This window comes from Heliconius melpomene, chromosome 16 (assembly GCF_056956725.1).
Source record: "Heliconius melpomene rosina isolate 202511_hmr_F chromosome 16, ASM5695672v1, whole genome shotgun sequence".
NCBI lineage: Eukaryota > Metazoa > Arthropoda > Insecta > Lepidoptera > Nymphalidae > Heliconius > Heliconius melpomene.
The window spans coordinates 713,493-738,524 of NC_140404.1; the positions used below are offsets into that span (position 1 = coordinate 713,493).

The 25,032-nt window shown below is 33.5% G+C and overlaps 1 protein-coding gene across 1 annotated transcript in view; it reads right to left on the bottom strand.

Moving 5' to 3' along the window:
* LOC146530632 (echinoderm microtubule-associated protein-like 2) overlaps window positions 1-16,659 on the bottom strand; it is a 63,164-nt gene extending 46,505 nt beyond the window's left edge. The window contains exons 1-2 of the mRNA XM_085199613.1: window positions 16,429-16,659; window positions 3,164-3,257 (exon numbers count right to left, since the gene is read on the bottom strand). Coding sequence (XP_085055739.1) covers window positions 3,164-3,230 — 67 coding nt within the window. The 5' untranslated portion in view covers window positions 3,231-3,257; window positions 16,429-16,659. The remainder of the gene's footprint in view (window positions 1-3,163; window positions 3,258-16,428) is intronic.
* Between the last annotated feature and the right edge of the window lie 8,373 nt (window positions 16,660-25,032).

Genomic DNA, 25,032 nt, shown 5'->3' on the forward strand with positions numbered 1-25,032 from the left:
ATATAAAAATTAAAATAAATTAGCTTCAAGCTGTATCCCGGACACAGCAGGGTAGGCAGAGTGATCCTGGTGAGGCACCTGGTATGTAAGTTCTGCCACTCAGCACGCAATGCCTCCAGAACTCCACACATAGTGGGGGAGGGAGTGTCTTAACACTAGGTCCCCTTTGACTACCCTGCTGTGTGAGGGATACACCGTGAAGCTGGTTTGATTTATAATTAAATCCTTTTTTATCGCCATCCTGTTTTAGTGTTACTGGGTCTATCTGAAAACCGATGGTTGCGAATTCATCCCCCACTCGAAAAAACTACTATTTTCATATTCCATAACAAAAAATGCAACTCTTATAAAACTTGTGAGCAAAAAGTTCTCGTAAGATCCATGATATTATTGAAAATAAATTAATCATTAAAATGCATCTCATACATCATACATTAAAATGATGACTTCATAGGTACATAGTAGCGGCTAGCGTTGCGCAACTCCATCGATTTAATTTACAATTATTATATTAATACGTAGCAAAAAATAAAATAATAATAATAACAATCAGTGAAGAGGCCGGTCATGCGGCAAGGGCACCAGCGTGAGACTGGATTCGATTCCCACTCGAGGAATGATATATTTAATATTTTCATTTCCTTGTTATAGTAGTAGGAACCTGGTGAGAATATAGTGTTAAAACACTCCGTTCCCATTACGACACTTGCGTTTCCCACTTTCCGCGCAATTTTGCTTTAAGTCGTCGCCTTTGTGCGTAGAGTAGCTTTCTCTCCTTTACCAAGCGAGAAAATGCAAATATTAAAAGATCAACTGTTGAGTTTTTTGCCGGCTCTTCTCAGCAACCTGCCTTCCGAACTAGTGGTATCTTTTTGTTCATATGTTCATTCGACGATTCAAAAGTGCTTATAATTGCCTATTTGAATAAAGAATATTTTGAATTTGAATTAAATACTTCATTTGCTCGAGTGGGAATCGAACCCAGCACCTGTCGCGTTTACAGCCACAAGCTTGTGTCCCTGCGCCACCACTGGCCTCAACACTTAGTGTATATCGAAAAATAGCTAACAATTTCATATATGTAGGTATGATGCAAATTCCCACGTGTAACACGCTGGTTTCTCAGAGTAAAGTATTTATGCTATAAGCTATGGGTATAATATAGGTAGTATTGTATTATAATGCATGTCACAACAAAATAGAAATCCGAGTCATGTCCCACGGGACTGTTTTCTACTGATTTCTTCCGGTGTTCGGGGACTAATTACAATTAATGTTAATTGTTTATTCTGTTTAGAACCTTAGAATATTCTTATTAGGTATAGTTATTTTTCTGTATTGTCTGTAGGCTGAATGCATTTTTTGCTATAAAATCGGAATAAATTTCACACTGTATCCCGCGCACAGCAGCGTAGGCAGAGGGATCCTAATGTTAAAACACTCCGTTCCCCATTTTCCGTTGAATTCTGGAGACATATTTTGCTATATTAGAGTTGTTTTTATAGTTTCACACTTTTCCACTAAAGGATAGATAGAGGTTAGTAAAAGGAAATTAAAACACTCTGTGTTATTAGTATAAATATTATTTTTGAAGGCTTAGTAGACCAGCAGGATTACGTTATTTAAGTGAGTTCGATTCTCAGAGAAGTGAGGGACAGAATTTTCCAGATAATATAACCCGTAAGAACCTGTTCCACTGCGCCATGGCCTCAAATTTGTTTACTTAAATTCAAGGAAATGGGAAAACAATTTACATTAAAATAAAGTCGTTAAACTAGTAGGTACTTGTATTATTTAATACAATACTGTTTACGTAAATTAAGGTATAAAGTAAGCAATATAAAAAACCAGAACACGCTGCAGAGCCAAATTTCGATGAGTTGCGAAATGTTCCGCAATCCGATGAGGTATGTAGGACGGAACTGCATTGAATTCGAATAGGACTTTTACTCGAACCAACTTTGAATAAGGTTGTAATGCGCTTTACATGTAAAACGAGGAATTTAAAGATAATATTTCGGCGGAACGGAACTTTTAACTTTTAAATAAAATACGTTTACATTTCCATCAACTTCACTCCGCTTTCTGCAGTTTTCTCTTGCAAGTACAAAATAGTCCTTAATGGGTCCGCTTAAGCCGAGCTTAAGAATGAGCAAAGTTATCGTAAGAATTTTGAGAAATTCTTTCTTAGTCTCGTACTTCCCCTACACTCCCTAATCTACGTTCATGTCAAATTTCAACATTCTATACATTCTTCAGGATTTACATTAACATTTTGATAGTAAAAGGTAAAAATATAATAATTTTATGGTCAAGTTATGAAAATTTTCTGTTACGTATTTATTATGTAATTTAGTTGCTTTATATTAAAAAAATGTATAAATAGACAGTAATATTAAAAGATTCTACTTCAACTGCAATTGCTATTCGTTACGATATGCATACGTGATATATATATATATTTATACATATAGATATATATATATATTTATACATATAGATATATATATATAGATATATCTCTACTAATATTACAAAGCTGGTGTTCGTTTAATTGAACGCACTAATCTCAGGAACTACTTACTGGTTGGAATTGAAATAATATATTAGATAGTACCTACACTAAACATGTTTTTCTCTGTTACAAAGAGACGAAGAAATGCTTATAATTAATGGTAAAATGTATACAAAAATATTTTGGTCACGGTTGGAGTGAACACTTCGGTATTCCGTTACGTTCATTGAATTCTAAGGGCATATGTCATGCTGAGATTATGTTATGTATACCTAATACAAGTCTTTCTCTTACTAACATACATATATAAGTAAATTTTATTTATTATTTTTATTTTTAAAGAAATTAGAGAGTAGTGTCAAAGGCATAAATTAAATAGGTTCATGAGAAAAAGAAGGTCCTGACAAATATTGGACTTTTCTAAAAATAGGATTGTAAGTTTTAATAAAGTCAAGCAAATGTGCAAACAAAATGTATAAAACGAAGTTTCTTGATCAAATATATATATAAAAAAAAATTGTCAATGAAATCGAAATATAGTTCGAGAAACTCTTGACATTTCATATTTGGAAGCGGATGTTGAACCAGCTCTTAACAATACTTATTTTAGGAGAACGGAGAGATATAATCTTATGCTAATATACTCACTGGCATGGTCGTCGTCGAGCAGGTTGTGGTAGCGGTGTTGTTTCTCGGACGCCTCGAGCCTCATCATCACGCCGTGTCAGAACTGCATCGCAATCTGTCACAAATATGGAAATACGTATAAATAAACAAGCTAGGGACAAACGCACCTTCACAAAATCTAAATATAACATTAGTTTAATATTAAATGCAACCGTCGTTGCGGGTTCGATTTTCACTTGTAGGAAAAATGTATTTTCATTTCCTCATTCTGGTAAGAAGACAAACAAAGCATTGAGTTTTGTCACTCAACACGCAATCTCGGAGTGTCTTAACACTAGATTCCCTCTGCTTGCCCTACTATGAGTGGGATACTGTGTGAAGCTAAAATAAAAAAAGTATAGAGTTTTAGTATATTTTAGATATACATTTCTACACATAAAAGTTACCGGTAAAATAATAAGCGTAAAAAAACTGTAAATCTCAAATATTCATGTTTTCTGTGAACTAAATACGTATTTAAATCAAAATATTGCAAAGTATTTTTAATTCTATTTCAATTAAGCTAAGAACTTAATTCCGTTTAACGATTTTGTATTCACAAATTTAATAGTTAGAAGACAAGACGGTTCGTTAGATATTTTAATTGAAGTGTTACTAATTTTTATTATGTTCAAAGTTCTAATTTTTATTATGTTTAAGCTAAGTTCGATTTCAATAGACAACTCAACTGTTTGGAGATATTAAAATTATGAGACTAGTTGGGTTAATTAAGGAGGAACTTCTACCAGAGTTCTCAGAGGAATCCTTTGGCACCCGCAAGTTTTGGGGGAAAAGAGGCGGTCGGAGAACTGAAGGATACTGAGTAACAGGATTTGGATCGGCCGGCTTTGGGCATACATAGAGATATTTTCTGGGAGGTGACTTGACTTGAGCTATGAACAGGTATCGTGTAAAGGTTTTTTTTTTATTTTTCTGAGCAAACTTGTTGTTAGTAAAATTTGTGTGCCCAAGATAATTCTACGGTGGGCACGGACCATCTCATCTTACGCCCATGTTGCCGGCTTAAGTGTGCCTGTATGCGAGTCGTTCCTCGTTCGGGCAGTGCATCCTTAAAAGGGTTGACTCATGATAAAATTAAAAGGTCTTCCAGTTTGAATTGATAAGTGTGCCTTTGGGCAAATAGAATATTTAAGCCCTTTTATAAGGAATGCTTTTCGATTTAGAAAGCTATTTATTTTTATTTAGACACCACACTAGTGTATAGAATGTATAGAGGGTCAGCTTTAGACTGCAAATGCGATGGTTGTAGGTTACAAGTCCATTCGGTATTTTATTAACATTTTAAAATTCTTATTCCACTTTAAGAAACGTTTTTTTAATAACTTTAGGAAATGAATATTATTACAAAACGTATTTATTTAAGTTTATTTAGAAGAACGTGTGGCATAGGGGTCACAGCGCAGCGATCAAGAGGCGCACTGTGAGTTCAACTACGTAAATTCTTTTATTAGATTCCCACCACCCATCATTGACTCTCTACAAATAGAAATAAAATAAAATACTTTTTAAAACACTCTATTGTTAAAAACTTTAAAAAGTGAATCATTTCAAAGTAAAATATCTAATATTAATATCTATACCAAATATGTATCAAAAAGATTACATTATTCTAAAATTCGTATGTAATTACCCTACTTCATCGTTACCGAGTTAGTAACTGACCGAAAAGATTACTGATAGTTAAAGCAGGGAGAGAAAACGATCTTAAATACTTTGTAGTTTGTGTATTCGTATATACATATATATCACAATTAATATATATTTACTTATCACTGGTGTTGATAGCAAAATGCAAAATAAAATGAAGGTCATATTTTATCACACTGTATATGTATATGATAAGATTGATAAAAGTTATTATGAAATATATTAAATATAACATATAATATGCTTAATTTAATACAATAATTATAAATATAACCATTATCTAGTTTATTCGACAGTGGAATGTCGAAAATATGCGTTAGTATTTGTTATCTATACATAGGAATAAAGTTGAAGTCTGTTTGCGATTTCAAAATAACAAAAACACAATTTCAAAATTTTTATCTGTCTGTTTGTCCGGGCTAATCTCCAGAACAGTTGAACCAATTTTTATAGCTCTAGAGATATAGTTGTCGGATATCTCTATACCGTAGGACTAGGAAACGTAGTCTTAAGGAACTCCGTTGCCCACCTTCCATAATTTTCAAGACACTATGTTAAGTGGATGACCTCAGCACCGAACTTTGACTTGTTATCAGATCGTCGAAATAAAAATAACTCCCCCGAGTGGGAATGTACCCCACAGTAGTCCAATGTCCGCTGCGCCATAACGAACTTCAATCATATAAATGTGATATAGTTACAAAATTTTGTGCTGCTACGTACGGGAGGTGAATGACCGAATTGTCTTTGTAAATTCAAATCAGTAAGCTACTAAAACTGGAAAAGAATTTAAAAAGTAAATATTTACATTATATATTTTTTTGGTATATAGATTAAATTTTCTTTATATTTACATTTTATTATTAGAATTTTATCGTAGCTTGGTAAATAGTGGGAGAATTTATAAAGATGAAAATGCAGTAAAATTTTGTGTAAATTAAAATATTTCGTCCATTGCAAAAAAAATTGATGCTTAGATACATATATATAATATATAAAAGGAAAGGAATCATTCATAAGTCGGAATTGAACCCAGAACCGTCGTATTTACAGTCAGCATCTGTGCCGCTGCACTACGACGGTTTAAGCAGAACGGTTTTGAAACCAATGAGGCACACTTTTCTCAGAATAACTAATTTATAAAAATATGTATAAAGGTGAATCATTTAGGGAATTATCGTAGTTAAGTAACTGCGTTTCCCGGATATAACAAGTGAATGTTGTTTTAGAACATTTTTTCTTCAACTGCACGCTAGAACTCGTATGTAGCACGGTAGGTAGAGGAAACCTAGTATTAACTCAGCCAGTTCCTCGAGTGGGAATGGAACCCACAACCTGTCGCGTTCACATTCATAGTCACACCGACCACCGACTGGCCTCAATCTTGTCTGGTTGAAATCTAAAAAATGTTGAGTTGGATAGTTCATTTTTCGAGAAAACCGTTACGTTAGAATTTCTACGAAAGTTCTACAACAAAATATCACGGGGTATTACGTTTTGTAGTTTAAAAAATTAAATTCGGGTCTACAATTAGTATATATGTCTATAAAAAAAAAGGTAATTTGCCTATCTCACAATAAAAAGTCAACTCAATCACTCTTTCCAAAGACCAACTCTTGACATTCTCACTGGAATATTTATGAGGCAATACTCGTACACCGCATTCTATTGCTATAATATGTTACATAAGTTATGTATTATGTATTAGATAATATGCTACAATATATCATATAACTTACAATTCTAGAAGATGTAAATTTGAACACAATGATTACAGGTTCAAATTCAAAATGAAATATAAACTAAAAACAGTAAATAATCAGTACACGAACCGTAACTAGGAGGCGATATGATATGTTAGGTCGTGCTATAGTTTGTTAAGGAATACCCACATACAGTAGGGTAGGCAAAGGGAAGGCGTTAAGACACTCCGTTCCCACTTTCCGCCCAATTCTTGACGATCAACTACGATTTTTTCTAAAAAAATATATTTATTTGGTTAACATTTAATATTTTAACTTTACTAAATGTAATGCTCCTGAAGTAAACGCAAAACCAAAGCTCTAAGGAAGCCAACTGCCCACTTGACCTCTTGTACTATAATAAAACTAACTTTTACTCGAGTCTATAGGTGAACGTATAGTTAGGACGCCAGTTCAAATCCCCGGCGGATCAACTTTCGCCATTAAATCTGCATACAATGGTGCCTCTGCCTTGGAACGAGATTAATTTGATGTTTTGATCTGAGAAAGGGAAGATTGCTTTATGATGGGAGATTGAAATACGATTGTTTCTTATTTATGTTTCAAGTATAACTAGCCGTGTGCCCTGGTTTCTGTCGCAAATGAAATATTTCTTTCGTATAGATTCGGTAGATTTAGGTACGGATACTTTGTCGATCTTTTTGTCATCGATATAAAATATCAGAAAAATTGTATAGCTTTTTATTTATTTATTAGAAAAAAAAAACTTATTTAAAGATATTTTAGTACCACTACCAGATCTCAGATTGGCTTGAATAACAAGAATTTTTATTTTAACTTATTTAACTTAAAATCTCGTTTTCCCCGTTTCCGAATGAATCTCGAGTAATCTTCTAATAGTGCTCCTCTATACTCCCTATCTTCTCTACAAGTCAAATTTAACTTTCTAGGTCCAGTAGTTTAGTCTGTGCGTTGTCTGTCACTCACTCAATAACGGAAGACTTTTATATTTATAAACATATGTTACTAAATGTAGATCTCATACGTTATCTTACAGTACAGGTACAGTAACCCATTACCGGCTTTATGATGTAATCTATTTATTCTATGATTATTTCTTTTATAGTTATATCAAAAAGAACTCTATTTTAAGAATATTAAGAGTTACAAATTTCGTTTATCAAAGTATGAGGCAGCATTGTTAGGGTTTCGTAAAGTAACAGAAAAATCCGGAATCCTAGGATCAACTTGTCCGACTTGACAGACTAAGTCATGATATTTAACCTCAGGTGAAACCTCCACTTCAAGCTGAAATTATTATGAAACATCTGGATGATGTGCATGATGTGACAGACGGATAGAAAGACAGATGGACAACGAAGACAGACCTGAGTGTAGACCCAAAGCAAAAAGTAAAAACACCAAGGAGCAGCAGAAAAATACTTAGTTGGGTTAACACAATAATAAAAAAGATAAGAAAGTTTATGCTTCGTTATTACTTAAATTTGTATGGCATTTTCCGCATAATGAAAATGTATAGGGTACTCCTGTACTATCAAATACTAAATTAGTACGGGACCCTTGATAGGCGAGGCCGACTTGCACTTGCCCGGTTTTAATGTTTTTATAAGGATATTGTGTAAAAAGCTGGCGCCATGTTTTTTTTATAAATTCCTACCATCTCAATGAACTGCGCCTCCGCAAGCCTACATCATCCTAGATTAGGGTTATGATAAGAATATTTTATTTATCTTCTCTCATCGCTTATATAATAGGGAGAATTTAGTGTTGAATCCCTACTAGGGTAACGATGACATTTTAATTATTTTTTTTTATTTTATTTTTATTTCCACGCTCTTGCAGACAAAGCGCGGCGTTGAGTTCCGCCACAGAATACGTAATGTCTGCTTTCCTTGCTGCATACAAGATATATATATATGAAGGTAGAGGTAGAAATTTTATATTATTGCTCAGTTTTCGAGACATTGCGTATTGAGTGGCGACACTCAACGCCGCTCTCTATCTCAAAAATTTTAATCTCCCCAATTGGGAATTTATCAACCGTCGCATTTGTCTTAAATAATCAAAAATATAACACTAACAGCCCTAGGAGCACCATAAGCGCACGCCCGTGCTCGCTGACGCGTGACGCAACCGTTTAGTATTAAATATTTGTACACCCATTGTTTACTTGTTTTGTAAAATCACTTACTAATCTACCTCTAGTTCAGATCTCAGCCCTTGTAGGAATCTAAAACCTGTTGCATTTAGAGCCGCACGCTCGTCCCCTGGGCCACGACAGGCCAAATTCAGTTCAGTCAGTCTTACATTTTATTATGTAACTAGCGACCCTCTTGCGGCTTCGCCCGCTTTAACTACTGTATTATTTATGTAATGTATGTTTGCAAAGCACTTAAGATAATGTGAAAAATAATTTAACCCTAATGCAACCCGCATTTTTGTAGTTTCAATAAGGATTTTCCAATTGTTTTACACAGCAAGGATTTTTTAGTAGGTACCGTAATTTTAAATCTGTGCTACTAATCTTTTCAAGTACTTATTAAAATATATATGACTATTTTTAAACGGAAGAAATTATAAACAAAAACCTACCTACTAATAACTACTACAAAAAATGTGAAACCAAATATATCGCGCTTAAATAATACATTCAACTCCAATTATCCAATACGTGCAAACGCATCTAACTAAATCTTCGTTGCTATAGAGGCAGCGGGTTTTTTTTTTCGAGTTTGTGGTTAATGCTGAAGGGGGTATTCTGTCCCTGATGAAAAGCAAGCACGACGTGGCTGCCTGTGAGGAAAATTAAATAGAATGCATCGGCCGGGAATCGAACCCGGGCCGCCCGCATGGCAGGCGAGCATTCTACCACTGAACCACCGATGCGTGTAAGGCAGGCGGGCGCGGCGGACGCATGGCGAGTGGCGAGCCGTTTCGCAGCAAGGATTTTTTGATATTGTAACAACTTCTAAAGTACTTATTAAAATGAAAAACAGTAAAAGACAGCTTTGGTCTACATTAAATGGCCAACGTAACTAATGAACTTATTTATATGCTGAGAGTAAGGGATAAGTGAAACTTGAGTAACATACAGCTGATGTGTCAGCGGCGGGATGTGTCAACAATTAAATGCGTTTTTCTGTAAAACTATTCGCAATTTCGAAATATTGTAAAAAGCAAGTTTTATCTTCGTTTAACGTAGAAAATTAATAAAGTATTTTAAAGGATAAGGATTAATACCATTATGAAAAAATATCCCTCACAATAAAAAATATATTGAAATTACAATTTTTATACAGAAATATGATCACTACACGTTATTATTAAAAGATACGAATATGCTCTCGTGGACTTTTTTGTAGATCTTATTAAGAGGAACAATACTCCAGTACATTTTTTTCATGTAGTACTTACCATTAAAGCAGCGCATGCGCGAAAGTATCTCAACGGGTAGGACTTTATACACATTTATCGTATTTATGTTAATTTACATAAGAATGTACAAATAATAAACTATATATAAACCTTCTACGGAAAATACTCGACCTAATGGTGAAAACTGCATTTAAATCCGTTGTGTGGTTTAGAAGAAGAAGAGTTAGAAACAACAGACAGACACGAAAAGCGACTTTGTTTTATAAGATATAGGATTACATAGCTACAAGTCGATCTAATAAAAGCCTGTTGAAAACATAGATACAGGTATACTCATATATAATATGTAGACAGTTTGGTTAGAATCAATGTTTTCTATATGAAATAACACGATTAGATATAACTTTCTTATCTCGAGATAAGCTCCAATTCACATTTATAATATAGTGTTTTATCGTATTTACGTCACTTCCCTATTATTAAATTATTTATTAATAGCTGGTGTTTTTGTGAGTGTTTATTGAAAATCTATGAAATTTCTTCATTATTTGTTTGTATGAATCATAGAATAAAAAATGTAAGATTTTTAGTTTTGTTCAAATATTGCCTAAAGTGATTTACATAACTATTTTGACATTTTATTTTAGCGTGTATTTAGACATATTGCTTGGTGAGAGACGTAACCCAACGCTGCTTTTCATTTATCCACAATCCAACCAAAAATCAATCCAATATGTGAACTACTGTTGTTTCCTGGTCTGGTCTATAGTATGGTGTCTATAGTTAGTTACAGCCATACGTTTAAATAATAATAAGTACAGACGATGACTGACAAAACTGACAGTACTGATAAATAAATAAAGTAGGTGATATAAATTGAACTTTCACTGGACTGACCTCTCGCGGTCAGGCACCTGGTTCACACATACTCGTCGAGAGGTGCTGTGGCGATCAGACCGTGAGAGCACCGCTATGTTACAAATCTACAGTCTCTATAGTATTGTATTGTAATGTTAAATTGTAACTATAAACCACGATATTTAACTGTTTTTTGTCGAAACAAGCTTTTGTTAATTGTTAATTTTTATTTTGTTTTTATAATATCTATAGCTTTGTGGTAGCTTTAAGAGTGTATATTCATTTTTATTTAAATGTCAGAGGTCAATAGAAAATGTAGATTTTGTTCGTGATTTTTCCTCGTAAATCCCGATCCCGTGGGCATTTCGAGATAAAAATAACTGGAACAATATAATTGCTCTATAACCTTCTGTATCTTCCTTAAGAGTTTCATCAAATTCGATTCAGCTAGCCCGGCCGGCCTAAACAAAAAACAGACAGACAAAAAATCGACTGTGTTTCACAATCGTGAAAATAACTATATATACTTTAAAAAACACAGTTACTTTGAATCTGAAACTCTCCTTCACGCTGCGCTAAAATAAAGCGAATCGTTTGGTTCTTTCTGCCACTTAACCCTCGAATTTGCCGGAAAGTAGAGTAGGTACGTGTTCTAAACAATATTAAAAACGATAATAATTTAAAAATATATATTTTAGAGATTCTTCTTCATCGAGAAGAAATTCCTATAATTATCAATTTATTAAAATTTTAATATAATATTCATTCACTTACAAAAACAAGTGTTAACAAACACTACCAAAAAACCATACTTTCACTAGACTTAGTGTCAGCCTTGTTCACAAGTTGCGTGAAGATCGTGAGAACTAACAGCATATCGCAATCTTTAGATCTACACCATATTCTGTAGAGATACTGAAACACACCTAATATATTTAATACTGACTGACAAAATGATAAAATAGACTGTCCTAAATATATATTTTTTTCATTTTATCTTTCATTTTGATAATGTCCATGTCGAAGATTGGTCTTGGGGTTATTATGTAAAGGAGTAGGAGGAGGAGGAGAGGAGAGAGAAGCAAAGAAGAACCAAAGATTTTGAATTCATTATGGTATTGCTTTAAAAAATAACTAAAAAGATTAAATATATATATAAGAAGACCGATGTGTTCGAGAAGCAAAATATAAAAAATAAAGCAATTGGATAATTTCGCAACAGTGTAATAATATATTTTGATATTGTTTACATATTTCATAGTTAATTCGACCTAGTTTTGTATATGAAAGGTAATTTTTGATGGTTAAGCAACATCGATCAAGGTCGGCAAATGGATGGGTCTGTATAGTAAGTATTGAAAAATATCAAATGTCACTTCACCTTTCAATTATATTCCTTTCTTATTGAATCATTTATCAATTATTATCTTTGGTTCGATTCGGGGGAGAGAAATTATCAATATTTTCATTTCCTCGTTCTAGTACAGGCAAAGCGCGGTATTGAATTCAATGTTTCCAGAATTCGGCGGAAAGTGAGGTGATTTGCTTTACGGTTTATTCCGCCAATATGTAGCAGGCATAGTGAACTTAGTGAGAAGACACTCCGTTTTTCATACACCGCCCGAATGCTAGACGGACCTACTTATTCCCCTGACATGACGAGAGATATTTGCAAGTAATTAATGAAACAAGATGTAAATAATTTAGACACCAAGATATACTGTGTGTTAAAGATTGAACTTATCTCCGCATTTTATCACTGTATCATAGAACACCATCAGAACAACAAAATAATAATATTTAATTCCTCCCGAATGAGTATCGAACCCACAATCATCGCGACAGCAATTGGAGTAATAGTCCATGCGTCTGCGACTACGTCAGGGAGGCCTCTAAAGTACATCTATCATAACTTCGTAAGTCCGAAATTCCGAATATACGAGTACCTATGTAGGATATTTGACTTATCATTATCAGCTTCACCCTGTATCCCGCACACAGCATGGTAGGCAGAGGGAACCTAGTGTTAAGACACTCCGTTCCCCACTTTCTGCCGAATTCTGGACTAATCATACCTCCAATATATGAAGTAATAATTAATTAATTCAATAATATAACCACAATCCATTTGTAAGATAAGTATAATCAGTTGTAGATTGATCAAAGTCAATTCCTTATCGATCGTCTCCAATGTCAGGCCAAGGTGCGGGCGCGGGCCTTGTTACCTACTAAAGGTGTAGTGTACAAACATACATACACTATATACTCGTAACTGGCAATTCTAGTTAGGGAGGTCAGCGATGTTGCCTTTGCTATTAACTTAGAAAAGAGAATCAGAAATCATGTCTTATTGTGAACTGCAATGTAAGATTAACATAGATTGGTTATATTGAATCCCTTGGTGCCAAAAAGCGGCGTTAAGTTCCGCCGCTCAAAAGTCAATGTCTGGAATGAGGATGAAAAGCGAAGAACGCACTCGGTTTTTCCGACACGTTTACACTACCATTTTTTTACCTACTCTGCTACCCGACATAAAATCAAATGAGAGAAAAAAGTTGGTTGTTTCGTTAATTTTGATGTTTCTATTAAATATTGAAACTGCTTCAAAAGATTTTAAATTAAAATAAATGTTACAATTGCATGGAAAAATTGTATATCAAATTATATTACAATTAACAGAGAAAACGTAATAAAAGATCATTCTTTTATCTATTTTCGCTATAGATATTTAGAGGCTGTGAAATAATTCTTCTAAGGCCAAATTCGACCCCACAACCACCATTTAAAGTAAAACATGTCCTAATTGCGCTTCAGCCTCTACCAGTTTAATATACATAGATACCAGTTTTATATTTGTATATAATTAATGTCGTAATCTTAGTAATATTAGTACGGCTCATTATGCGAGGTAATTAAATTATCGTTATGAGTATTACGCTAATTGAAATTGACGTATTTGTTGCATAATTTATTACTAAATTCGTTTAGTATGTCAGACTATAAATATCTTCTAGATCTAGATCTAGATTCACACTCGGTTGAATGAAATTTTTCTTATTTTTATTTTCTCGCTCGCCTGCACGATACAGCGTAAAGCTAAACAAAAGGTTTTCGTTTTCTGAAGATGAATTTCTGAATATTCTGAAAATATTGCATAAAAATTATTTTGTGATCTAATTATTAAATATTCCGCATATATTTTTTGTGCAATATATTTCAAGTAATGTTAAATATCTATTAAAAAAAACTATCGTTGTACTCTTTTTACCTTCCTGGTCAAAAGTAAAGTACTTTTATGTGTAAAAAAAATAACAGTTATCGCTCTTAAATTAAGCCTTAATTAAGTTAAGGCGTTTTCATAATAAAATCAAATATTAATTTAAATATTCCAAGCCCTTAAAGGCATTTAAGGTCAAGGTACGCCCTTACCGTACAGTTGACCTGTGGATAAGAACTCGCTACACCGGTTTGGGAGGTCACAGACGTTTTGCAGATAAACTAACCTATCTATCCTTTATCCTTTCAATCATTATTATATTAAGATTTCTCTATAATTTGTTTTTCAGCTTCACGCTGTATCCCGCATATAGCAGAGTAGGCAGAGGGAGTAAAAATGAAATGAAAATATTACAGTCACTCGCTTGTGCCCCTACGACGCCACGACTGGTCTTTTATTTTATGATATTCCCGTTTATTTGTATTAGGTATTATTACATGTATTTTTTCATTTCCCTGCTGAGGTAGGCTAAGCCAGTTTCACTTCTGGACAATGGACATGGAATGTTTTGTAAATGGATGTATAATGAGGTACAGACTATATAAGTACTAAGGAACATTAGATGACATTCCTAACCAGGTTTCCTCTGTCTAACTTAGTACCCTCAAAATACAGGGTAAGTCGTTGCGTCATGCTGTATCCCGCATATAGCAGGGTAGACTAAAAGAAAACGAATACTTCTATACAACTACAAGTATTATACAATAAGCGTATATTACAACTATTATATATTGTTTTTCTGTCATTGTCTAACCGCAGTCGGCGCGAGTGGAGAACGGCCATCACAATTAATATTCTAATACTGTGTCAGTCATTACTGGTACCTCGTGACACCGCCTCGTGACGTGCTGTAGCTGTAGGTAAAACAATAAGGTGTTGTCAGCTCAAAAAATTAAATGTAAAATATAAAGTACAAAAATCGACTTCGAAACTATGTATATATATATGATCACTATAAGATCTCTGATTCATAAAATAACTTACGCTAAATCACCAATTCATTGATTATTTTTTACCAATGAATATATTACCGGATATATCGGATATGTAATAAACGCTGTGACTGACCACTTCCTTTTTCATGATCATAATTCATAATGATATTAAAAAATATATGAATATTTTAAAAAAGCCTCATTTATGACTGCTGGGACACATTCATTACCGATTTTCCCGCATATTAGGGAAGGGGGAAAAGACTGCGTTCTGTACTTTCCACCTAATTTTTTAAACACTGTGTTGAATAGCCACAACACCACGGTCTCAATATTAAATACTAATTTAAAAAAATGCACTATTAACAGAATATTTAATAAGTATATTTTTCTAATAATCACGATTTTTTTAATTTCGTGTAATAAGTATTTGTATAAAGTAAATAATTTTACAGTCGGATTAAGTATGATAGAAGTTTCTTTATTAATTAAATATAGATAAGCGCTCGTCACATGAAATTCCGGTTAATTAGGGATCATATACTCACCATTCACAAGAAAATAATAATTTTTAGTTTCGCCATCGAGGTGAAAATGAACGTGACAGTTTTAAATATAATTATAGAAATAAATATTTATATTTTTAGTAAATAGTTTGCTATTGACCGAACAAAACACTACCTACATTGATTGAATTTACGTTACAAGTCTTAGTACCTACATTTAGTGAAGTACCTAAAAATATGTTTACAGATTTCTCAGTTGTTTCCACAGAAACGACTAAAAGGCAGTAATAAAAAATAATATACTTCAAAAATCATGTCAAACAAGTTTAGAAACAAGTTAAAGTAATTAATTAGAATGAAATATCAATATTTTGGAATCTGACGTCGATTGCGCTTATCAACGAAATGTTATGGCCTTGAGGTCGGTCTATTCAAATAATATCCGTATTTAAGTGACGTAGAAAGTATAATATAGCTATAAAGATAGATTAAATTAATATTATATATAAAAAGATATAATCATAATTATATTTTAAACATTTTTGATAGCCCACATTCATAAAAAAGTAAACACGTATAAAAACGGTTTAAAGTAGCGGAATTTGAATCTACGAAATTATTGTTCCTACCTGCGGCTTCGACCCCATGGGCCAATGGTAACGTAATTTTTTTCTCGTCAAAAGAGATTAGCACGGCCAACCAAACAACAGCTTCATAATATTCATTATAGATAAATCATTTTTAATTTAGATAAAAATTTCATCCAAACTTGTAAATTCGAATAATCGTAATCGATACGCAACGATTTATTAGAAAAATAATACAAAAAATAATTAATTAAGTAATTTAAAATCGATGACCGATCAAAATCTATAGTAAAATAAACAACACCATGAAATCTTACCGTGACTTTAAAATGAAAATCCGATATCCGGTTCCGCAACAAAATGTACTTCGATATTACTCTTGGTTTTCCATACAAAAACCAAAGAAAACACACACACTGCACAGATTTTGATGCACTTCACTCTATTAAATAGTTCAAAACATCGATACGTTACGACAAACGTACGAAGTATTAATTTAATGGACACGTCCGTTAAAAACGACTGTGGCTGCGATACTAGCGCTCGCGAGCGGCAATGGAAAGTAATTTTGTAATCTAAGCTAAACCTGTTGTACTGACTGCAAAAATGTTTTATTGATTTATAGTTTTATTAAAATTTAAACTATTATATTATTATTATGTTGTTTTTGTTTTTTGATTGATTTACTGTATTTAATAAATATTATTTTTTATTCTTTTGATACTGTTTATAGTTGCTTTTATCTATATATATAAAAGGACTTGTCCTCACTGACTGAGGTAAGACGCGCGCACAGCCGTAACCGCTGATGGTAGAAACATGAAAGTTGGACAGATGTTTACTTTCGTAATCTGGACATCCACTAAGAAGGGATTTTGAAAAATTTTTACCCTAAAGGGATGAAATAGGGGTTGAAAGTTTGTATGGAAAAAAAATTAAATCTTCACAGATTTTTATAAAATTTGAAATTTAGACTCTTAAAAATATTTCATTGAACACATGTTTCGTAGTTTATTAGAATTCACCCCTAATTACGCAGGCGAAGCCGCGCGCGTCCGCTAGTTTAAATATATAACTAACTTTAAGGTGGAGATAGATACACTGTACGCTTCGAATTGAGTCATTCTTTTTAGAGGAAGGTTACATGCTATCATCATATCATAGTTATTTTTATGCGTCTGATATATTTTAATATCAATTGTGTTCAATTGAATGTATTATTAAAATATATCATATAGATGATGATCAGATTATACGCTTACAAATCAAGGTAATTAATGTATCAAATTAATCCTGTATTTCTTAATAATTAAGTTATCAGTGTTATCGTAGAATTTCAGCATATTCATAATTTTTGTAGGTACCTAACTACCTACTAATAAGGTAATACTTCACCCTAAAATTATGTTCTTTTTTATAAATAAATAGAAATAAATTCAAAACAAGCTCAAGAATTGTACCTAAATTAGGTACATTAATACCTTTCGTACATGGAAGATATATGAGTATATTTAATAATATATTTAAAATTTATTTTATTAGCGACATTAATAAATAAAATAGAATCCGAAACAAAACTTTTTTATGTATTGATGTCTGTTTATCTGTGTATTTGTGCAAGTTAGTCTCAGAAATGGCTTACTAAACGTTTAATAATTTGCAAAATTTTCTTAACATTTAGTTTTATTTCCATCTGTTCAAAAATAAAAAAATATATTAATTTATTTTCACACGCATACGAAGTTGCAGACATAGCTAGTGAATATTTTTTTTTTATTTAACCTCACGCTGTATCACGATGTATTTAAGTGCTTATAGACAATCTTATACGCGATTTACTTAGAAAGTATTTTAATAATTAATACTACTTTAAGTAATGAACTGGTACATTTTTATTATTATTTTGGTATAGTAATCCTTGCTCAGAACTAATCACATATCTTAAAATTAGCTTTTTTGTGCTTACTATTATTATATGCCGAAAACTTTTCAAAAAAAGAAAAAAAAAATTTTTTGGGTTACTGTCGACAGTACCCAATTCCAATTTCATATATAACATATTTTGGAAAAGGGAAGGGGATAATTATATGGTTTTTTACAAAGGGCCGGCGTGCGCGCGCGCAGGTAGGGTAACCGGTAGAGGACGACAGGTGGTCCCCGCAGTAACTTGACGCGATTATATCTATATATTGAAAATACTTGCGTTTGTTTAATTTTTTTCCTAAGTACTTATGCAGTGAGAAGAAGAAGAAGGAGAAGTGGAGTATTTTACCAGTACTTTCCCTCTGTCTGCCAGCATTGCGTATTTAATGGCAAAACTCAACACCGCGCTTTGCCGCGTTACCAGACGCAGCTAGTCGAAATATTTCATTTTCTTGAGCGGGAATCGAACCCACAACCTGCCTCGTTTACAGTCGTACGATTCTACCCCTGGCCTCAGATAATTAATTAATAAATGAATTTTAAAGGATAGGAAAATTTTTGTTGTTTGCGTTAATTTTTTAATCAAATATAAGCTGAGCTAATTTCGATTAAATTTGTTTTTAAAAATTATTAGTCAACTGAATAATTACCTACCTATAGGTAAAGATAATTTTATTGATTTGTCATATATTTATTTCCTCCTGCACCTAATTAAATATAAAAAAAAATAATGTTGTTTACAACGGTGGACTCATCATTATTTCTTGAAGAAATCTCATCCAGCCGACCAACTCGTGGAAATAGATACGTGTTAAGTATCGATAAAGACAAAAGGATGCAATTCAGAGTACTACAGGCGGAGTCGCAGGCAAAACCTAGTATTGACACATTATCACATAACTTAAAATCAGCTTCACGCCGCAGGGTAGGTAGAGGGAATCTCAGGGAAAAAATGGAAATATAAATTTAAATAAATATTTCATTTCCACGACTGGGGATCGAATTCACAACTAGTCACGTTTACAGTCACACTTTGAGCCCCCGCGCCACGACTGGCCTCATCACATAACTTAAATGTTATTTTTAGTTTAAGCACCTGTTATTTTTTGTGAGATAACCATTAATGGACAGAACGATATCAAAATTGGCTTAAATTGATATATTCACAATTTTTTTAACATCAAGAACAGCTGTTTGTTTGTAGCATCTGCTATAGAAAAATGTTGAGTGGTGTATTTTTAATATAATATGTATTATGTTGTTACTATATTGGCGTATATAACTACTAAGGCAAAGTTTGTGGGTTCGTTTCCCACCCAGATCAAATATTTTTGTGATGACCTGTTTGGCAGAAATCCACGCTGCGCTTTGCCTTACCAGAGCGAGCTCGAGTTACAATCGAACCCACTACCTGTAGCGTTTACATTTGCACTCTTATATCCCTGCGCCACGGCTGGCCTTCACGACTAGTTTAGACATAAGTAATATTTATAAGTAAAACTAAAGGAAGGAAATAGAAACGATTAATATAAATTAGTTTTAAAACGAGTGATTAAATTATTTCACATACGAACGATATGTGAAAGTGTAGGTATGAGTAATAAGTAATATTGTGAATGCGTTATGAATAACGAAGCCTTTATTTTACAACATGATAGAAACCGCCCGAGGCGCGACCTGCGTATGCCGTGTATGATTTATTGATCATTGAATAGATTAATTATTAACTTTCAAAATAATAGAAATTCATTTAAAATATTTTTTGCGGTGTTTTGTTGTGTTTTCAACCGCAATTTGACAGACGTGCGGCGTTGAGTTCTGCCATTAACCACACAGTGTCTTTAAAAAAATTGAACGCGTAGAACGGAGTGCTTTAACAGTAGATTCTATTAGCTCCTGTCACTCAACACACTCAGAATAGATTCTATTTCTTCCTCTTCTATGTGCTGAATGCAATGCGTTCAGGATTTGGCGGAAAGTAGGAAACGGAGTGTCTTAACACTAGGTTCTCTCTGCCTACCCTGCTGTGTGCGGGATACAGCGTGAAGTTGATTTTTAATACTATAACGGGATATAACCCAACGACCTAGGATCTGAGACCTTGACCAGGTCTATACAATGTGACCGGAAATCTATCCACAGCCAATCTTATAATTGACCGAAACTAACCTAACCTGACGTTTCAATTCACGCTTCTAAAATATACCTATTTGTTGTCGTTACTATAATGTAAGCACTATTTAGTCAAGGCGAGTATTTTAGGCGTGTTCTATTCCGCGCTTTGCCGCCAGAAGAACACCAGAGCAAAGAAATGGAAATATGAATTTAAATAAATATTTCACCCGGACATCCCGTTGATTAGGAAAATCAGGATAATTTATAATTTTATTTTCTTTTTTTTACTGAAAAGAGAAGATAAACAAGCTTTGGGTCATCTGAAGTAAGTCCGTCGACCGTGGCCTTCTGTAACACCAGGGCTGCCACAGTGCGCAGCCGGGTTTTAAGGTTTTTAATAGACGCACTGCTTGAAAATGTGAATTATTTCTACAAAATACGTAAAAATGTAAACACAGAAAATTAACATCATAAGAATATTCTTAAAAAGTAAATTTCGTCCCTTTTCATGCATGTTATGTAAATAATTTTCTGTAAATACCTATATTTATAAAATGGCTTCCGTGAAACTTTGTGAGCTTTGTTTGTTAGAAAATAGACGTAGGTATTAGGATTTGTAAGAGGTGTATGGAAGAGAAACGAACCGGCACTAATGTGATGCTATCGACGTCGCAGTCGTGACTCGTGTTGCATACACAATATATGGTTATTCATTTATTATAGTATACGGGTAGAGGCCAGCAGTGGCGCAGAGTGTGATAGGTTGTGAGTTCGATTCCCACTCAAGGAAATGAAATATTTAATATTTTCATTTCCTGGCTCTGATAAAGGCAAAACGCGACATTGAGCTTCGCCATAGAACACGAAATATGGCGTTGAATTTACAAGTTCAATCATTAACCACTGTGTTAACAGTGAAATATCACTGTTCCACTCCGCCATTACGGTGTTTATATACAATCAAATTCTTGTTTTTTTGTAGGTGAGGGGAACCTAGTGTTAAGACTCTGTTGTCCACTTTTCGTTCAACTTTTGAGACTGTTGAGTGGCGGAGCTCAACGCCAATTTTCTCTTGTTACTAGTGCAAATTTTCAGTTTCATGAAAATATTAATTTCCTCGAGTATGCATCGAACCACCGTCACATTTATAATGACATTGTGTCTATACTCAATATCAGATTGTAAATGACAAACAATATTACAAGTATTCATTATAAATTACTTTAATGATTATAGATTTATCTTATTGCAAGTTAATTTTCATTTTCCATTGTTACGTTGTTCCAAGATCTCACTCATTAGAGATAATTGTGGGTGTTGTAGAAGGACTGTGATTGAGGAACATACTCGTAGCTGTCAGGTATTCATTAGTATATTTTATATTTTAGTAGAAACTTACTTTTTAGAAAACATATAAACATTTGAACGTGGCGGGATTTCTTTATGTTTCAATTATCAAAAATAAAATTCAGGTTCTTAGATTTTATTACATTTTTAGTTTGTTACAGCGTTTGTTAAAAATAGTCCATAATTACAACTATTAATAACTAATATTTTTGTTAGTTTTAACACAAAGAAAATTAAGAAAAATATAGAAAAACAACAGAGATAATTAAAAGATACATAAAATGGTTTCCCACTGTGTCCTTGAAAATCGAACCAGTACCATCAGATAACTCCCAACTGCGCCATAACAGTGACATCATGATAGTTAAATTAGAAATGACTGAAGCCTATATAGGCTCTATTGTGTGTTGATGTTTAAATACAATTGAACTAGAAGTCAGTCAGTCATTGGAAGTCACGACATTATTATAGGTACTTTCTACAAAGATTGATGGAAAGCAACGCTCGATCGATTATATTGTTATAGTGACACATTGAATTATCATTTGTTAGAATTAAAGATAAACACTTGTTGCACTCAGAGATATCTATTAATTCTTGATCGACATTAAATATTAATTTCTGTACAATTTTTTAATGCTATGCTATGGTAATAATGCTAATATGGGTAGGAGGAGATCCAAGGAACTACGACCAGAGTGACGCAATTAACAGCAACATCTTAACACCATGAACTTAGAGGTTTTGTGGCAATTAGGTTAAGCAATTCCAAGGTACACTTCCCGAAATATATTTCGGGAAGTGTACCTTGTAAAAAATTGACAACGAGGTCTTACGCCTTCAACTGAGTATCAACGAGGATCTCGTCTCTGATTAATCTTCTATGTCGCGTCTCAATCAACACCAAAGCCTGTCACATAAGTAAGAGCGGCGGACATATGGAGATATGTCAAATAATACAGAAATTGGAGAAAGCAGTGTCTTAACACTATGTTTCCTCTGTCTATACTGCTAGGAGGGAAAAAGTATGAAGCTTCTCGAATAAACATTATATAATGCGCTTTTCATATTATGTCAAAGGCAAATGTAAACAAAATTTCTAGTACATTGTTTTAGCAGTAGAATGGATTTCTCTTCAATGAGAGGTAAATAATACAGTATTCTATTTGAGCTGGTGCTCTGACTACAAAACCATACGTTCCTATCATTTAGGTCGAAATTCTTATTGGATTGTATGTTTTCTAAACTTGTCTAGGTAGGATCTTTTACTTCAGGCATGTCCCGAAAATTAAAATTTCTGAAAAGACATCAAGGTAACCCAGTTGTTGTTTTTGCTCACGCTGTACCCCATATATAGCAGGGTAGGCAGAGGGAACCTAGTGTTAGTGTCTTACACTCCGCCCCCGACTTTCCACCGAACTCTCAAGGCCTCGTTACGAAAACGAGAAAATGAACATTTTAAGTCCAGGTGCACAAATAAATTCACACATAATAATCGTGGAAACCAAAATTTAAATTAATTTTTTTTTAAATAATTGTATTTAGTCACAGTGAACTAGGTAAAGCCGGGTGTAGGCTAGGACTTTGCACTCTACCTGCTCGCCTTGGCCTTCCAGCACGCGTTGACATTTAAATTATCACTTTCATGATATCCGCACTGTATTAAAATGCAGTAAATTAAGTTTTATTCAACTTTATGCTGTCACAGTATGTAAGAATTTTGAAATTTTTTTCTATTTTTTTCAGCTTCACGCTGTATCCCGCAAGTAGCAGGGTAGGCAGAGGGGACAGAGAGTCTAGTGTTCACGTCATACTTTCCAATAAATTCTGGAGGCGTGGCGTGTTGAGTGGTGAAAACCAACCTCACGTTTTGCCGTGACATCAGAGCGATAATGGGAATATTTCATTTCCTCGAGTGGGAATCGAACCTGTAGTGGTTACAGCCACACGCTTGTGCCACGACTGGCCTTTATAAAACTTATGCTTGTTATATTAAAATTACGTATAGTGCGTGATTCAAATTTCACTTGTTACTTTTCCCCTGGTTTTAACAACAGTTAATCTAGAGATACTCATATCCAGTTAAAGTAGCGGATAAATATAAAAATACGTTAATAATTAAGTTAAAATTTAAAAATAATGACTTATCACTAAAGTTTTAAGCCAAAAATATATAAAGCGAGCCTCTAAAATTTTATATAACATATTCAGAGTACAGAATAAGTAATGTCGTAATGTCACTTGAACTCGAAGTGCACGCATCAACTGAGGTATTTCAATAAAATATGTGAACACCATATACATCGTGCCATATGCTTGCACTTCAAAGGTCACGATCCGAGTCATTCTTCAATACGAAAGGACTTTTTAAATATTTTTCCTTTTAGCCTTACGGTGTATATCGCTTAAAATGGGATTGATAAAGAGAACGTAGTGTTAAGACACTCTGTTTCTCATTAACTTTCAAGTCAATGAATGTTGAGTGGTGCAACTTTACACCACTGCAGCGCCGAATAAATGAAAATATTATTCATTTCCCCGAAAACTTCCCTGCCATGTCAGAAAAGAAGTCAAAAGTAAATAAAAAATAGAAAAAGACCTAACCCAAATCGAAACAAAACTACTAAATCCAATAAAAACTATACGGAGGCCAAATTTAAATTAGAAAACGAAATAAAACCTATAATAAACACCAAATACGTCCATCCATATCGTATTTGGACCTCTCGTTATCACGTTTGATTCCTTAGAAGTGGTTGCAGTCGACCTTATCCATTTCAATATCTGCCTACTGCTCGTGAATCACCTTTGTTTGAGGCTTTGTCTATAATTTATATATCTAGGATTTAGATCAGGTTTTTGGTTGATTAAGTAATGTGACACAGTTTCTAGTAATGCAGCTTTGATATAATCAGTGGTAGTATTCATTTTATTTTTGGTACCGTTAAGTTAAGGGAAGGCGAGGATACGGTTATCACTGGACTTCAACTTTTCTGCATCAACAATGCATCATCGTGGGGAGAAGCACGTTGTAAGTCTCTTTGCAATCTTCTCTTTTTTAAATTTGTATTTTTTACGTCTTCTTTTTTTGTTATTTTCTATAAAATGTAGGTATTATCACTTGTCATTAAATGTTTTTAAAGATCAGTAATATTTTCTCCATTTTCTATTAAGTTCATATGTTTACTTTTCCCATGTAAAATCATTGACACCACTGTCCACATCCGAGCCACTAGTGGAACAAATTCTTGTAGAAATTATGATAATTATTATGAATTTTAATACTTAGGCATTAAAAAAACGCTCTTTTAGTAACATACAACCAAATGTAGCAAAAAACGTAATAAAATCAATATTACATACATACATAATATTGATGAACGGACGTCATTACCTCGCTAATACAGCTTTTCCTTTCGAGCTTATTTCCTCGAGCTGTCGTTATGCATCGGAAGCTTCGTTCGTAAGAGGTAACCTAAGAATCGTAATACGAGACGGTGAGAGTATTCAAATGGATTCCGTCTGTGAAAGTTGTG